This window comes from Belonocnema kinseyi, chromosome 5 (assembly GCF_010883055.1).
Source record: "Belonocnema kinseyi isolate 2016_QV_RU_SX_M_011 chromosome 5, B_treatae_v1, whole genome shotgun sequence".
Classification (NCBI taxonomy): domain Eukaryota; kingdom Metazoa; phylum Arthropoda; class Insecta; order Hymenoptera; family Cynipidae; genus Belonocnema; species Belonocnema kinseyi.
This window is the reverse complement of record NC_046661.1, coordinates 78,670,416-78,686,131: the sequence shown is the minus strand read 5'-3', so window position 1 is coordinate 78,686,131 and position 15,716 is coordinate 78,670,416. Positions and strand designations below refer to the sequence as shown.

The 15,716-nt window shown below is 29.4% G+C and overlaps 1 protein-coding gene across 1 annotated transcript in view; it reads left to right on the top strand.

Moving 5' to 3' along the window:
- Positions 1 to 15,716, top strand: part of LOC117173229 (glucose dehydrogenase [FAD, quinone]-like) — a 68,121-nt gene that overhangs the window by 26,665 nt on the left and 25,740 nt on the right. The window contains exons 3-6 of the mRNA XM_033361691.1: positions 386 to 629; positions 6,750 to 7,008; positions 10,906 to 11,166; positions 11,713 to 11,943. Of these exons, the coding sequence (XP_033217582.1) occupies positions 386 to 629; positions 6,750 to 7,008; positions 10,906 to 11,166; positions 11,713 to 11,943 (995 nt within the window). The remainder of the gene's footprint in view (positions 1 to 385; positions 630 to 6,749; positions 7,009 to 10,905; positions 11,167 to 11,712; positions 11,944 to 15,716) is intronic.

Genomic DNA, 15,716 nt, shown 5'->3' with positions numbered 1-15,716 from the left:
TTTCTGAAGGATTAAAAAAACTTGAAAAGCGATTGACCAAGTGTATAGAGCTCCAAGGAGATTATGTTGAAAAATAAAAAAAAATTTACCCAAAAAAAATTCTTTTTATACTTCATTCTAAGGACTTATTGAACTATCCTCGTAGCACCACACCGGCAATCTAAAGACCTGCGTTCGATTTCCAGCGGAGCTAAAGTTATTTTTTCACAACTAAAAAATAAAATAAATATTTTTAAAAATGTATTGATTCAACATAAGATAAGCAGACAAAAAAGAATTAATATCAAACTATTTACTTATAAATATCTGCTCAATACCTTAATATAAAAGAAGACGTCCTCACGAATAATTTTTCTTATAATTTTCCAAAAAATTTCTTTTTCAGGTACGATTTTGTGGTGATAGGAGGAGGAAGTGGAGGGGCGACAGTGGCATCGAGATTGTCGGAGGAAAATCGATTTTCTGTTTTATTGCTCGAAGCAGGATTGGACGAACCAACTGGAACTCAAATTCCATCTTTTTTTTTTAATTTTCTGGGAACTGACATCGACTGGCAATATAAGACCGAAAGCGAAGATGAAGCTTGTCTTAATAAAGATGACCGGAAGTGCTATTGGCCTAGAGGAAAAGTTAGTATTCGCTTCCCTTTCTGATAATCCTAAAAATAAATTTCTCTTAAGTTAGCCTCGTTTATTCTAACAAATTGAAAATATAAATTTGAATAAAAATTTTTTGAAAAGCTTGAAGAAATGAAAACTAATAGCACCTATTAAGAAATCTAACCATGTTTAAAAGTTCCTTCATCTTAATTCAAAAGTATAATATTATATTTTTTGGTTTAGAATTCATCTCTTTTGGTTAAAAATTCTACTGTTTGCTTCAAGATTGATTTAGTTTGTTAAAAAATTTTTTTCTTTATTGATAAGTAATTTTTTCTTTGGCAGTTTAAATGATCCATTTTTGCTGGAATTAATCGTTTTTAAGTGAAAACTCAACTATTTTGTTGAAAATTCGTACAGTTTCAAATTCTTTGTTAAATATGTATTTAGTTAGTTAAAGATTTATCACTGTGATTGAAAAATAAGTTTTCTTTGACAAAAATCAATTGTTTGAATTGCAAATTTAACTATTCCAATTTTTATTTAAAAATTTATCGCTTTAGTTTAACATTCAAGTACTTGGGTTAAACTTAAGTGTTTTTTTGAAAATTAAATTTTTGTGGAAAATTCTTCTTTTTGGTTTAAAAATTAAACTTTTTTTTTTAAATTTTTTCTGTTTCAAAATTTTTTTAATTTTTGTAAGAAATTCAGCTATTTGATAGAAAATTGACTTTTTGGTTCGAAATTCAAATTTTAGGATTGAAAATTCAACTTTTTTAATTCAACTTTTATAATTCAACTTTTTTATTGAAAGTTCCTCTTTTGTGATTAAAAATACTATTATTTTAGTAGAAAATTGAACTATTCGAACGACAATTAGCTTTTTCGATTGAAAATTAATATTTTCGGGTTCAAAATTCAACTTTTTTGTAGAGAATTTGTCTTTTTGACATGAAAATTAAACAATTTAATGTGATTTTTATGTCTATTGACTGAAAATTCTTTCTTGGTTGAAAATTCAATTTATTCATAGAGAAATTCCCTTTTCGGCCTGAAAATTAAAAAGTTTCATTGCAATTTTGTTCTCTATTGAATAAAAAATTTTCCTGGTTGAAATTCAACTCTTTTGTTGAAAATTCATTTCTTTGGTTTGAACATTCATCTCCTTAGGTAGAAATTGGACGTTTTTGATTAAAAATGCAAATGCTTGTTTAAAATTTATTCTTTTTTTTGTCTCTCTTATTTTTCTAAAATCATCTTTTTTTATTTGAAAATTAAACAGTTGAACAATCGTCTTTTTGGATCGAAAATTCAAAAATTTGGCTCATTTTTCTTTCTATTGACAACAAATTTGTTTTCGTTTAAAATTTAACAATATGGTTGTAAAATTGATCCTTTTAGTCAAACATTAATCTATTTTAGTTAAGAATGCAACTGTTTTGTTGAAAATTCATCTTTCTTTGTTGAATTAAACTGTTTTTTATTTGAAATTAAAATCTTTTTTATTTTAAACAGCAACTTTTTTTATTGATTTAATAATGGATTTAATAAGAAATCCCATCTTTGAATGTTGAAAATTCAATCATCTAGTTAAAAATTAAACAATTGTGTTTATAATTTAATTCGTTAAATACTATAAATAATTCAAATTTTTTGTAGAAAATTCATGTTTCTTAGTGAATAATTCAAGTGTCATCAAAAAAGTTTATCTTTTTAGCTTAAAGAATGAACTTTTTGTTTAAAAATTCAACTGTTTGTAGTTAAAGTTTAATTGTCTTCGTTTGAAAATTCTCTGAAGCGGAAGGAGGGGGAGGGGACTTTTGAAAATAGCATAAGGTTTAGAATGTGTGAATGAGACCCTAGTTAGAAGAGACATAAGAAGTCACAGAAACACGATAGCATGCATGAAAAAATGCATGGACATAAAAGAAGCTAGAGAAGTATGCCACGACAGGAAAGTATGCCGGCAAATAGTTAATAAGAAGAGTATCAGTAGAGTGAATGACGCCTGAAATAAAAGACCTTGGCCACTAATGGACCAAAGTGAGGAACCTTACATAACACGAGAATTCTGGATCAATCTGAAAATTCTCTATCCCTTCCACACATTACTCCTTTCCCCACCGATTGAGTCACGCCTACCCCGAAAGGGAAATGGCTTGATGGTGTATATATAAAGTAGTTTTTGAACAGCTCCTAATAATAATTAGAAGAATTTTTGTGTTATAATATTAAATTGACTTTCATTTCAAGTCGAAATCTTGACTTAAAAAAAAAGAATCCACTTTTTCATGAGAAATCTTTATCTTTGCCCTTCTGTCTGCTTTATTTAAAATTTTAAGTATTGGGTTCGAAATTATTTTTTAACATTAAACTATTTAATTGAAAATTATATTTTTTATTAAACATGTACTTTTTCGGGTTAATAATTTAACTATCTTAAAAAAATTCGTCTTTTTTGCTCGAAGATTGAACTATTGGGTTTAAAATAAAACTTTTTGTGGTTGTAGTTTACTCTTCTTGGTTTGAAAATTCTCCAAAAGGGTGCGGAGGGGAGTGGGTGGAAAAATTGTTTTTAAAAATTAGAAAAATTTTTGACTGGCTCCCAGTAATAATTTAAAGAATTTTTCGGATAATAATAATGAATCTACTTTCATCTGAAGTCGGAATTTCGACAGAATATTTCCACAACTCAATGCTTCATACCCAAGCATGAGACTCGATTTCGCACTTTTACCGGTCTGTAATTTGAAGGTAATTAGCTTGGCGAATAACTGTCAAGAGCACTGAAATGATTAGTTAGGCGACTTTTTCGCCTTGAATGAAAAGCGAAACTTCCATTCGAAGTATCGTAAAATGTAAAATGTGAATCATAAATTATAAACAATTATAAAATGTAATGACATTCCGTTCGAGGAAGTAATCTTGAATCAGCAACTGAATGTATAAAAATGTCTATAATGGTAAAAGTTCCGTAAATGATCCGTCAGGGTGCAATAAAGTTGGTATTTATAGTCTTTTCCCATGATTAATTTGCTCTTGGCCACCTCTTTATGTTTTTCCATTGTTAGATATTTATCAATTTACTTAAGTCTTGAGGATGTATGATTCTGGTATTTAAAAAGAGCATAAGTATTTTCGAAAATAATTATTAATTAAAGAAATTTTCAATTTTAAAATGAACAATTTCAATTTGAAAGTCATTCAAAATTAGAAGCTATTACCGACTGAGCAATTTTCTCCTTCTTTAAACAAATTTCTCCTTTTTCCCCTGTTTTCATAAAATTTCCCCCTTTCCCTCTTTTTTTACTAAAATTCGAACTGAATTAGTAGAACCCTATAGGAAGATCCAACAATTTTTGTTTGAAATTTTTTAATTGAAAAGTATACTTTTATATATTTGATTAGAATTCATCTCTTTTTATTAAATATTCTACCATTTGGTTCTTGCTTCTTTGGTTCTTTAGTTAAAAATGTAATTATTTTAATAATCCTTGGGCAACTTGGATGTTCGCAATTAATTTTTTTTAAAGAACTCTGTGTTCTTAATTTTCACAAGAAACTGCCTCTTTTCCTGTTTTTTTTACTTAAATTTGAAATGAAAAATTTCAAATTGTACAATTTTCAATTAAGTATTCTTAGGAATAAATGGCATTTTTAACATTCTTTTTAAAATAAAAAACTTTTAAGAATAAAGTCTATCAATTTGCCTTAGATCTAGTCAATTTGAAGCGATTGAAAAAGCTCGAAAAATAAAATTGCCGAATAATAAAATTCCCTAATAATAAAACTTCCGAGTTGGAAAATCCCTGAATAATACAATTCCTGAAAATTATAATTCTCGAACAGTTTATAATATTACTGAATTGAGAAATTCCCGAATAATAATATTCCCGAATTGAAAAAATCCTCAATAAAAAATTCACGAATAATAAAAGTCCCTAAACGTTTATCATATTACAGAATGGTAGAATTCCCGAATAATAAAATTCCCGACTCGGAAAATTCCCGGACAGCTTATAATATTAACGAATTGGAAAATTCCCGGATAATAACATTTTCTAATAATAAAATTCCCGAATAATAAAATTTCGGTGTTGGGAAATTTCCGAATAATACAATTCCCGAACAGTCTATAATATTACCGAACTTGAAAAATCCCGAAAAATAAAATTGTCGAACAGTTTATAATATTATTGAATTGCAAATTCCCAAATAAAAAAAATTCCGACAGAAAATTGCGAATTAAAACACTTCCGAATTTTAAAAATTTATTTCTTTTAAATAAATATTATTTACTTATTATAAATAAATTAATTGAATATTTTTATAAGAAAAAAATATTTTTGAGGTTTAAATTTTCTTACATTTTTATTTGAATTTTAAATAATCATAATTTTTTAAAAATTTCGTCCAGAAATATATTTTTCAATTATTGTTATTTTAAATTTAAACTATAATTATCGAAAATTTTAACAATACAATTTTTTATTCAAAATATTCGATTATTTGATTTTTAATAAGTAAATAATATTTATGAAAAACTTTTTTTAATTGTTTCAATTTGGAAATTTTGTAATTCGGATATTTTATAATTCGACAATTGTCAATCGGAAATTTTGTAATTCGGGAATTTCATTTTTCGGAAATTTTATTATTCGGGAATTTTATTAATCGCGAATTTTATTTTTTGATATTTTCCAGTGGTCCTGTCAGTTTGAGGCTTTCCGAATGGTGGAAATAAAAAATTAACAATTTTCAAAATTCCACTATTATTAAGAAACTTTCCCTTTTTCTCCTTTTTCACTGAAAAATTAGGCAATCTGAAATTGGATGTGTTCAAATTGAACAATTTCAATTTGAAGGTCTACCCAACTTAAAGAAGTTCAAATCTGTGACTTAAAGGAAATCCTATTTTTTTTTACCTGTTTTCAAGAAACTTACCCTTTTTCTCGTTTTTAAAAAATTTTTTTAGAACTTTGCTTTCAGAATTCATCTCTTTTGATTACAACTTCTAATTGGTTCAAGATTGAACTATTTTGTTAAAAATTGTTTTTTTATATACTAAAAAATTAATTGTCTTTATTGTTAAATTTAATAATACATTTTTGGCTAAAATTGCTCCTTTTTAGTTAATAACTCAACCATTTGGTTGAAAATTCTTCTTTTTTTTGGTAAAAAATGTAACATTCTTAATTGAAAATTCATCCATTTAATTGAAAGTTTAACTACTTTGTTGAAATGTAATTTTATTATTTGAAACCCATTTCTTTAGTTGAAAACTGAACTATTTTTAAAAAAGACTTTTTTTCAAATAAATTTTTTTAATTGCAATTGTAAAACTGTAAAACTGAACTTTTTGGTTAAAAGTTCATAGTCTTGGGTTCAAAAAAGGAACTTCTTGTCTGAAAACTAAACCACCTAATTAAAATTTGAAATGCTTGATTAAAAATTCATTTTATTAGTTGAAGATTCATCTCTTATGTAAAAAATAATTTTTCTTTGTTGAAACTTAAATTTTTCATCTGCAGATGCCTATACACTATACTGATTTTTGAATAATTGGGGTTTTAAGACTCTGTTAAATATTGAACAATTTTAAGAGTTATATCTATAAGCTTTACTTAAATATGTTAAATTTTCAGCTTTCTGAAAAAATGCAAAAATTATATTATTCAAAAATAATTTTTTTTTAATGTGAAGCAGTGGGTTACCAAAAATGGAAATCACGAGATATCCAGTACAAGCGCGATTAGATCCAGTTTCAATAATTTTATAAAAACAACCGCCATTTTGTCATTTCACAAATTAATTTTATTTCTGATCAACTAAAAAAGCAAGTATTTCCATCTCGAATAAAAAAGAATATTCTAATTACCTCGCCTCGTTCGTCCTATTTTATTTAAAATTTATTTAGTTTTTACAAATGCTATTGTGAATAATAAACAAAATAAATATTATACATTATATTTGCCACATTGTATAACTTTTCTAAATCCCATTAGCAATTTTAAAAATTTCGAAAAAATAAAAACGAAATTATTCGGTATCATACAATTTTCAGTTGTCTAAAAAACTTAAAACATTTTTTGACCATAAAAAAGTAGATTCCACCCAATGAAATCGAAACTAAAATGATCAAATTCTCAGGTTTTAGGTGGTACGAGTGTAATGAACGGAATGATGTACATGAGAGGATCTCGAAAAGATTACGACGACTGGGCAAGAATGGGAAATCCCGGATGGTCTTATCAAGAAGTCCTTCCTTATTTCATCAAAAGCGAGGATAATTATCAGGTCAACGATATGGATTATGGATATCACGGAGTGGGAGGGCCCCTCACAGTCACCCAATTTCCATATCATCCGCCCCTGAGTTTTGCTCTTGTGGAGGCCGGAAAAGAATTAGGTACATTTTTTTATCTTTTTCATCTTGAAAATATCATAAATATATTATAACCTGATTTCATACCACATGAACTTCGACCCCCGAGCTTTGACTCTAGACCCCCAACCTTTCACTCTTGGCCTTACATCCTTATATTTGACCTGAAACGTTTGAACATTGAACTTTAAATCCGGACATATTGTGCCCTGAATTTTGATCCCTGACATTTTACCCTTGACTTATTACCCTAAAAGTTGACCTCTAACTCGAGATATGAACAGGTCACTTATAACTTTCCACAGTTGACTTTTGTCATTTGATGTTCGATGTTTGAACTTGAAATCCTAAAGTATGTCCCTTTTGATTTTGATCCGTGGCATTTTAGCCTTGATATATGTCTCTCACATTTGAATTTTGACATTTGAAGGTTGACCTTTGTCCCTGAACATATGACCAGGTCTCTTTTATCCTTTCACATTTGGCCACAGAGCTTTGACCCATGGCCTTACAGCCTCGTGCTTGACCTTAGACATCTGACATTTGACCTTAGACATCTGTCGTTTGAACTTGGACATATGTCGTTTAACCTAAGACATATGAAGTTTGCCAATAGAAATCTGATGTTTGACCTTAAAAATCTGATGATTGACCTTTATATATTATGAAATATGGTCCCTTTATTTTTGACCCTTAAGCTTTAACTCTTGACATGTAAACCTCACATTTGACCTTTGACATTTTATTTATGACCTTCGACTCTTGACACATAACCCGATCTTTTAACCTTTCACATTTGACCCCTAACATTTCAACCTTTACCTATTCGTAATAAAGTACGAAATTTTCTTAAACATGTTTAAAAGTTCAAGTAGAGACAAAAGTATTAGAAAAGTTCAATCTTTTCAGTGTTTTGACAAGTGCTGATTGAATTCACGTCCCAAAAAAGTACTGCAGAAATATTAAGTGTCAAAAAATTCAAAATGTGTCCCGTTTAACCATAACTTCTATCGAACAAAAATGCCGTAAAGTCACGCTTCATTTTGTTTTGTTTAGAATAGGGCTTCTTTAGGACAAAAGTGTTAATAAAGTGGTACTTATTTTATATTTTTATTTTTTCAAGTCCTGAATAATCATTGGGAGAAAAGAGCTAGAACTCAAGTGCTAGAAAAAGTTAAAAATAAGCTCATTTTGAACAGAACTTCTAAAAACAAAATTACCGGAAAAGTCCCATATAATTTTCTCTAAATTTTGACCAGAGAAGTTCTATTTAATTTCTACTACTAGTCTCATTTAAGATTTTTTTTAGAGTTAACAAATCGAATATAATAATAATAAGAAACCTTTTAAAAGAATTAAGTAGGACTTTTTCGTTATAATTATTCCAAAAAACTTCTCCTGCAAAAGAAATTAAGTGAGACTTCTCGGCTACTTTTGTCCCAAAAAAATTTTGGCGAAGCATGAAATATTTCGAACTTTTTAGTACTTTAATTCTATTTCAGCAGTACTTTTTGGGACATAAGTGCCATGAGCTCTTTTGAAAATTAAACAAAAATGAAATATAACAATTTTAGTGCTTCCATTCCTCTTTGGACTTTTAACATTTTTAAAGGAAATTTCGTATTCAAGTACCATTTTGTCTTAGACCCAGTAACTGTTTTACCAAAAAAACTTTCAAGAGGTTTCACCTGTGGGTCTAGACTAGGCTAGACTAGACTACTATCGGCTGGAAAATTCGAGTCCTCTGGCTTTGACGTTGAATAAGTATGTGAAGAAAAAATGGTGGGTTAATGAAAGAGGTATCATTTTAAAGTTGCAAATGCTGTACGTTAATTAGCCGAAAAGTAATATTCCAAAAAATTACTTGTAGCTTACAGATCTGAAAATCTGATGGAAAGTAAGGAAATTTGATAGCTTTTAAAAACAGTGAACTTTGAAGCATAGTTTTTTATTGAAAAAATAATAGGAAAAATCTAAAAAAATTCATGGTGGTACATTAAAAATGTCCGAACAGATTGCCGTCGAAAAGGGTGCAAAATACAAATAATTGTTCGTTTTTTGTGAATAAATATGTGACCGCACTATCTTAAGTCCTAATGAAGATAATTAAGTGATTTAAACTAGAGGTAGTTAGTTGAAATATCTGTAATAATTTACAATTTGAAGGAAGTATGTGGTTCTTGTTTTCTTCGTGCAAATTGCGATATTTGAAATCAGTTTTTTATATAGGAAAACAAGTGCAAGAGCCCAGCGTGGTGCCGTTTTTTCAGGGGATCGTCCTCGGTTTTCCTCAGCCCAACTTACCTAACTTTAAGCCTCCGAGCCTCAACCATGCCTTCAAACGCTTTCCCTGTAGTGAGGAAAACCGAGGATGATCCCCTGAAAAAACGGCACTACGCTGGGCTCTCGCACCTGCTTTCCTATATAAAAAAATAACTTCAAATATCGCAATTTGTACGAAGACAACAAGAAGCACATACTTCCTTCAAATTTTTAATTATTACAGATATTTCAACTAATTACCTCCAATTTAAATCACTTCCTTATCTTCATCAGGGCTGAAGATAGTGCGGTCGCATATTTATTCACAAAAAACGAACAATTATTCATATTTTGCAAATTTTTTGACGGCAATCTCTTCGGATATGTTTAATGTCCACCATGATTTTTTTTCAGATTTTTCCTATTATTTTTTCAATAAAAAACTATGCTTCAAAGTTCACTGGTTTGAAAAGCTATCAAATTTCCTTACTTTTCATCAGATTTTCAAATCTGTAAGCTACAAATAATTTTGTGGAATATTACTTTTCGGCTCATTAACGTACAACATTTGCACCTTTAAAATGATACCTCTTTCATTAACCTACCATTTTTCCTTCACATACTTATAAAACTTCAAAGCCAGAGGACTCGAATTTTTTCGCCGATAGTAGACTAGAGTCTAGAGTCTAGACGGTTCAGGGAGTAGAGAAAAGAGATGTGAGATAAGAGCGAGAGAGAAAATTGAAAAGAGGAAGAAAAAAAGATGAAAAATTTGAAAGAGTGAAAGGGGGACAGAAAGACTCAGTGGCAGACGGAAAGAGGTGGAGAGAGGTAGAAGGAAAGAGGGAATAAGGAAAATAGGCAAAGGCGGACAAGGGTAGGGAATAATAGGACACAAGGCAGAGGGAAAGAGAGATAGAGAGAGGGGGAACAGAGGGACAGAGAAATCACAAGATATATGGATAGAATTACAGACAGAGGGATAGATGGATAGAGAAACAGTCGGATAGGGGGACCAAGGAGACAGAGGACGAGGGAAAGAGGGAAAGAGAGAGAAAGAGGGATATATATAATAAGAGACAGAAACAGAGGTGGGCAGGGCGAGGTGGTAAGGGACAGCTGAACATACAGATAGAGAGAAATAGGAAAAGAGGGATATATTGGTAGAGTTACAGGTTAACAAAGAGAAAGATGGACAGGAGGATATTGGGAAAGATGTACAAAGGAACAGGGGGACAGAGATACAGAAGGACAGAGAAATATAAAGATAGAGGAATAGAGGGATAGAGACACAAAGTAGCAGAAGCCTAGAAGGATAAAGGGATAGATTGATAGAGGGACAGAAGGACAAATGAACATATGGACAGTCAAATAGTAGGATAGAGGGGAAGATGGATTAAAGGACAGTCGGATAGAGTAATGAATGGGTAGATTGATATAGGGACCGGCTAGGTGGACAGAGGAATATAGGGAAAGAGAGAAAGAGGGAAAGACAGAAAGAGAAACATACGGATTTAGGGTTAAACGGATAAAATGGTAGAGAGGTAGATTGATAGAGGGGCAGAGGGACAGAGGGACAGAGATACGGAGGGACAGAGGGCTAGAGGGAAATAGCCGAAAAACTATTTGTAAATTTTTATTTAATTATGATTGGCACAGGTTATGAGACAGCAGATTTGAATGGAAGATCTCATACCGGATTCGCCATAGCACAAACTACCTCAAGAAATGGCTCTCGACTTTCTACAGCTCGAGCTTTTCTTCGACCCGCTCGAAATCGCCATAATTTACACATTATGCTTAATTCGACAGCGACCAGAATTCTTTTTGACGAGAACAAAAGAGCAGTGGGCGTTGAATTCGTTCATAATGGACAATTACACCGAGTTTCTGTCGGAAAGGAGGTCGTCATTAGTGGAGGTATATAGCATTTTTTACTTCCTTTTAACCTTTCTTAAGAATCTTTTATTTTGACACTTATTTGATTTTTCTTTATAATGGTTTCCTTTATGAAAATTTATATTTGCAGTTTTCGTCGGTTTTTTCATATCTTTTCCATTTATCATAAACTACAAACCTTCCTGCTATCCCACTTCTCGCTTCTCATACTAGCACCCTTCCCCTCGCCTACTCACTCACACTATCCTACTACCCCTCCCCTCACTTCCCTTCCCCTCTTTTCACTATTTCCCCTACTTCCCCACCCCTAATTTCCATTCATTTCCCTACTTCCCTTCTCCTAATTTCCCATCACTTCTCCCTCACTTTCCCTCCTTCCGCTCTCCTTATATCCACTCAGTTTCCCTCCCTTCACTACCTTTACTTCCCCTAATTTTCAGTTTTTCCAATCCCTTCTTCCCCCTTTTACCTACTTCCCCCACTTCGCGACTAGGGTTTTTTTAATGATTTTTAAAAATAAAAAGTGGGATAGTGATAATTTAAATTTAATTTGTTTCAATGATCTAGGTGCTGTAAATTCGCCACAAATACTTCTAAACAGTGGAGTTGGTCCAAGAGAAGATTTGGAAGCTGTGGGAGTTCCAGTAGTCAGTGATCTTCCTGGAGTTGGAAAAAATCTTCACAATCATGTTGCCTATCTTCTCACTTATACTATAAATGACACAGACACAACTCCACTTAATTGGGCAACTGCCATGGAATATTTACTCTTCAGGGATGGTCTCATGTCTGGAACAGGTAAGACAGCAAAATTTATTTGAAAATTTAATTATTCGAGTATTTCCTTTCGACAAAATATGCCCGATTTTTATTTTCTCTTCGGGTATATTTTATTATCAACTTAATTTCTTTTGGGCGGGATTCTAAAGAATTTAAAAGCATTCAGAGTGAATTCCAAAGAATTAATAATGAATTCCAAATAAATCTTGGCTTATTCCAACAAATCAACGCTATTTACATGGAACGCGAGTCGAGAATATTTCACGACTTTTACTTCAAGAAAAGGAGGAATTATTTCTTTTGTATAAAATAGTTGAATTAAAAAAAAATTAAATTGTTATCAAATAGTGTCATGTACAATCGTATTGAATTTTTATGAAAAGGGACCAATTTGTAAAGAAAATAGTTGACATTTCAACTAGAATTATGAATGTTCATCAACACAAATGAGCTTTTCACTAAGAAGTTCAACTTTAAATCAAGAAGTTGAGATTTCAATCAGAAAAGAATTATTTTAATTCAAAATCAGACGAATTTAAACAAAAAGATCCATTCTCAACGAAGACAGTGAAATTTCATATTTCAACGAAAAAAGATTTCAGTTTTAAATAAAAAACATCTGAAGATCATAATAGAAGAATTAGTTAGAAGACAGTTGAATTTTCAACTAAGAACTTTTCTACGAAAAAGATGAATTTTTAATTCAAAAACGCGAATTTTCAACAATGCACTTACTTTTTTTAAATTAATTGGATTCCTAACAAATAATGGAATTTTCAGCAAAATATGTATATTTTCAACTGAAATGATGAATCTTCAGCAATAAAATTAATTTTCAACAAAGAAGTTCAACCCTTAACCAAGTAGTTGAATTTTCAATAACAATAAAAAAATTTCAAATCAAAAGCAGTCGACTTTAACTCAAAAGATAAATTCTCAACAAAGATTGTAATAGTTGATATTACAAAAAAAAATGTTTTTAATTTTAAATAAAAAACAATCGAATTTAACCAAAAAATACGATTCTTCAATAATATAGTTAAATCCTTAACCTAAATGCATTTATCTTTAACTAAAAGGTTGCAATTTTCACTAAAGAAGATCAAATCTCTACCGAAAGAGATACAATTTCCGACTAAAAAAATGAATTTTTAAGAAAAGAATTGATTTTAAATTGGAAAAGATTACGGCAAAGATAAGAATTTTTAACGTACAGTTACATTTTAACCAGGCAGTTGAATTTTCAATACAAAAATGTAATTTGTAGCCGAAGATTCGAGTTTTCTACAAAACAGTTAAATTCTCCACAAAAATATCAAATTTAAATTAAATAGTTAAATCTTCAACCAATGAGAGGGATTTTTAAATATTAAATGCAACACAGTAATTTAACTTTGAATCAATCAAATTTTTCATGAGAAAAAGTAGATTTCGCAAAAAAAACGAATTTAGAACAAAATAATTAAATTTTCAATTAAATTGTTGAATTCGCAACTAAAATAATCAATTTTGAACTATTTTTATTTTATTTTAATAATTTTTGAATTATTAGTTACGAAATACTAGTTTTCAAACCCAATTTACCGAATTTTCAATAAAATAGTTGAATCTTCAACCAAGAAAATTAATTTTTAACAAAGTAGTTTAACTTTCAACCAAGTAGTTAACAATTCTACAAAAAAGACAAAATTTCAAAAAAATGCATGAATTTTCAAACCAAAAGACGAATTTTCAAACAAAAATTTAACCTTTAACCAAATAGTTGAAAGTTAATTTAAAAGCGATCAATTTTCGACCAGAAATAAAAGAGTTGAATTTTCAGTTGAAAAATTTGATTTTCATTAAAAAAAACAACGAATTTGTCATAATTATTTAAATTTCCAACCAAAGGGATGGGTTTTCAAGCCATAAAATGAATTTTGAATGATGTAATTTAACTTTAAACTAAATAAGGAAATTTGCAATCAACAAGATTAATTTTCTACAAAATAAAAGGAATTCACAACAAAATATCTACAATTCTAATATAATTGTTAAATTGTCGATTTTATTACGATTTGAAAACGTTAGTGTCCCAGTTTTTTATTTCCCAATTTATTAAAATTTCGTTGTTAAAACTATTACTTCGGGGAAATAATTTTTTTGTAAAACAAGCAAAGGAGAACCAGAAAAGATCTGCTGAGGCCTGGGTAACGTAATTGGCTAACGCGCTCCACGCATGATTAGTGGTGTTCTTGGTTCAAATCCGCGCTGAGGCAGATTTTTTCTTATTCTCCAAACATTTTTTAAAAGTAATCTTTTTAACATCAAAATTTTTATTAATTAAAAGTTTTAAAGTTCGGTTGTTAACATCTTTAAATGGTAATAACACGTTCCAAATATTTAATAGAATAAAAATCATTGTATTTTTTAACATTCTCATTTTAAATTTATTAATTTTTTTGATAATTGTCAATAAGGTACCACATTTTAAGTAATATTATTATTAATTTCTTAGCAGAGTTTTGGTGGAAGATAAGAATGGTAGAAAGGTTTATCGATCAGTCTTTGTATAAATGTCTAATTATAAATACAGCAGACAAGCCTTCAACGATTCATTAAGTTCTAACGACTTGGGTTTTTGCCTTCAACAGTCGCACGTGCTGAATACGTTAAAAACGCTTCAGGAAACGTCCAATCGGGTTTATTTCGTAAACTGATTACATGGAACTGATATATACGTACAAAGCAGAAACTTGGAATCATTGAGATATCATTAGAGAGTTTCCCCCGATTTATAAATTAATTTTACGCGGATAGAATTTTGAGAGTTTGCAACTGAAACCCTATTTCAGTTACAATTTTAAATCTTAATTAAACTTTTAATGAAACACCTAATAATATTTTTATGAAAGCATTTAATTGGGATAATATTTTTTAATTGTACAATCACCGTATTTTCCACTTTTTTAAAAAAAATTTTTAATGTACACTTTGTTTCATCATTGTGATTAATTATCAAATATATTTACTTCCTCACAGAGGAACCAAAAATTATTTTTTCGTCCTCGAATCAAGGAGTCTTTTGTATTTTTGTAATCAACTTTTAATTACATTAATGGAAACAATTTCCACCTAAAGTGATATTACCAAATATCGGAGTTTTTAGTTTATTTATATATTAATTATTTAATTAATTTCATGAATCAAAATGCCCAAATAGTCAATTTTATTTTATCATGAAGTTTATTGTGCATATTACTAAACATTATTGATAAAAGAGAGCAATTTAAATGTAAATAATTGTTTAATATTGGGAAATAATTTTGTTCTTAACATTTTACTACTTCACTATAATTCGTCAACTTTTTCAGAATTTTTATTGAGATAAGAGGTATTAAATTAGAGGAAAATAATTGTTTTGAAGAATTCAAAAACAATTTCTAAGCTTTTGAATAATTTTGAAAGATACGAGGAGATAAATTGTTTTTAAAGATTTCTTTGCAAATTTCGAATGGCTATTTTTTATTTTTTTAAATAATTTAAACTTTCTAAGATTTTGAAATGTGTGGAAAAAGAATGCTGAAGATTTTTACAGCAATTTTTTTTATTTTGCAGAATTTAAAAAAAAATTAAGAAAACTGAATTTTGAAGGATGACAAGAGAATCAAAAAAATTTTAAAGATTCCTAAAAAATGTCAAGTAATTTTTCAATTTGAGAAATAAATTTTAAGGGAAAATTGGAAAGTATTTCCAAAAATTTCGAAAGGGACCGCCCATTAAATAATTCAGGATAATTTATTAATTTGTAG